We start from the raw sequence: 1,300 nt of genomic DNA, 5'->3' as shown, positions 1-1,300 counted from the left end.
CCCTTCTGTAAAATGGGTGAATGGTAGCTAACGTGAGGGCGACTGGAGGACGGGACAAGCAGACGGGCAGGTGACGCTGGGCGCCGCGCCTAACTCGGTGGGTGTTTGACAGACTCAAACTCCCTCCTCCCCAGCACAGCGGGCGGCTCCTGCACCTGACCCGGGGCCCTAGGAGCGAGGACAGCATGGCGCACCAGGGCTGATGGGGGAGGGCGAGGGCAGGTCATGTCCTCGAGAGGCAAGGGGACCTGCTGAGCCCTGGGAACCTGCAGCACGCCCACCCCGACCCCGTTAACGTTCCTTTGGGTCACTTGCTGACTCTTTCTGGGACTCCCTTTTCTCATTCCCAAGAGGGAGTCACACCAGTTAGTCCCTAAAGGGCATAAACTGGGCAGGGGGCCCCCAAAACATCCGGCTTTGCCAGGCAACAGGAACCTGGCTCCTTGGCTCTTCTCCCAGCCCCCCACCCCGCAGGTGCCCCTCCCAACAAGAACTCCAGCCAGGCCTGCAGATGCAAAGGGAAACTGTGTCCCTCGCCCCTGCCACTTGCCCCTCTGGAACTCAGATGACCACAGAGTGGAGGTCCCCCGGCTGCCAGCTGAGGCTGAGGGCTCGGGCTGCCGCCAGCAGGAGGAAGCCGCTGAGCGCCTCGGAGGCGCAGGAGCCCCAGGCCAGGGTTAGAGACCAGCCGAAGCTGACGCGGACGTCCTGCACGTGCCGGGGGCCGTACTGGCGGGCGGTCTCGGCGAAGGCCAGGTGGGAGTAGCTGATGTAGACGCTGACCCCTACCAGGGTCAGGGCACCAGGGGTGGGGGCAGGGGGACCACTCGCTGTGTCTACCCACTGAGCGCAACTGCCTCACCAGGACCTGGCTAAGGCGGTCCTGGAGACCAAGAGCCCCTCCCTGCTGGCCTTTGGGGGGAACGGAGGCTCTGATGCAGTCCCCAAAGCCCCGGGCCTCACCCCACAAAACCCCCCCATGAAAGGCACCACATATACCCTCGACAACAGTCCCCACTCTACTGCCTCTGCGTACACAGCACCCTCCCATGTCCCCCAGTGTCCCTGACACACACACACACACACACACGCGCGCGCGCACGCGCACACACAGAGCCAGTGACCTCTACTGGCAGTCGGGGGATCTGGAGCTCTAACCAGCTCCCCTCTCCTTACCGTTCCCCCCACTTCATTGGGTTACTCCCCCCCCCACCCCGGCCTGAGCCTCCAGCGTCGGCAGGCCCCTGCCCGCCCCCTCCCCCGTCTGCGATCACCCCCGCCTGCTCCCATCAGCCCCGTC

At 65.4% G+C, this 1,300-nt stretch overlaps 1 protein-coding gene across 1 annotated transcript in view; it reads right to left on the bottom strand.

The window, feature by feature from the left end:
* Window positions 1–561: 561 nt before the first annotated feature.
* The window catches only part of LOC111160274 (transmembrane protein 235), a 6,149-nt gene continuing 5,410 nt past the window's right edge, over window positions 562–1,300 (bottom strand). The window contains exon 5 of the mRNA XM_022523211.1: window positions 562–830. Coding sequence (XP_022378919.1) covers window positions 562–830 — 269 coding nt within the window. The remainder of the gene's footprint in view (window positions 831–1,300) is intronic.

This window comes from Enhydra lutris, unplaced genomic scaffold, assembly GCF_002288905.1.
Source record: "Enhydra lutris kenyoni isolate GAN:26980312 unplaced genomic scaffold, ASM228890v2 scaffoldscaffold75, whole genome shotgun sequence".
In the NCBI taxonomy this organism is placed as follows: Eukaryota; Metazoa; Chordata; class Mammalia; order Carnivora; family Mustelidae; genus Enhydra; species Enhydra lutris.
Note: the sequence above shows the minus strand (reverse complement) of the source record. Positions and strands in the feature narration are given on the sequence as shown.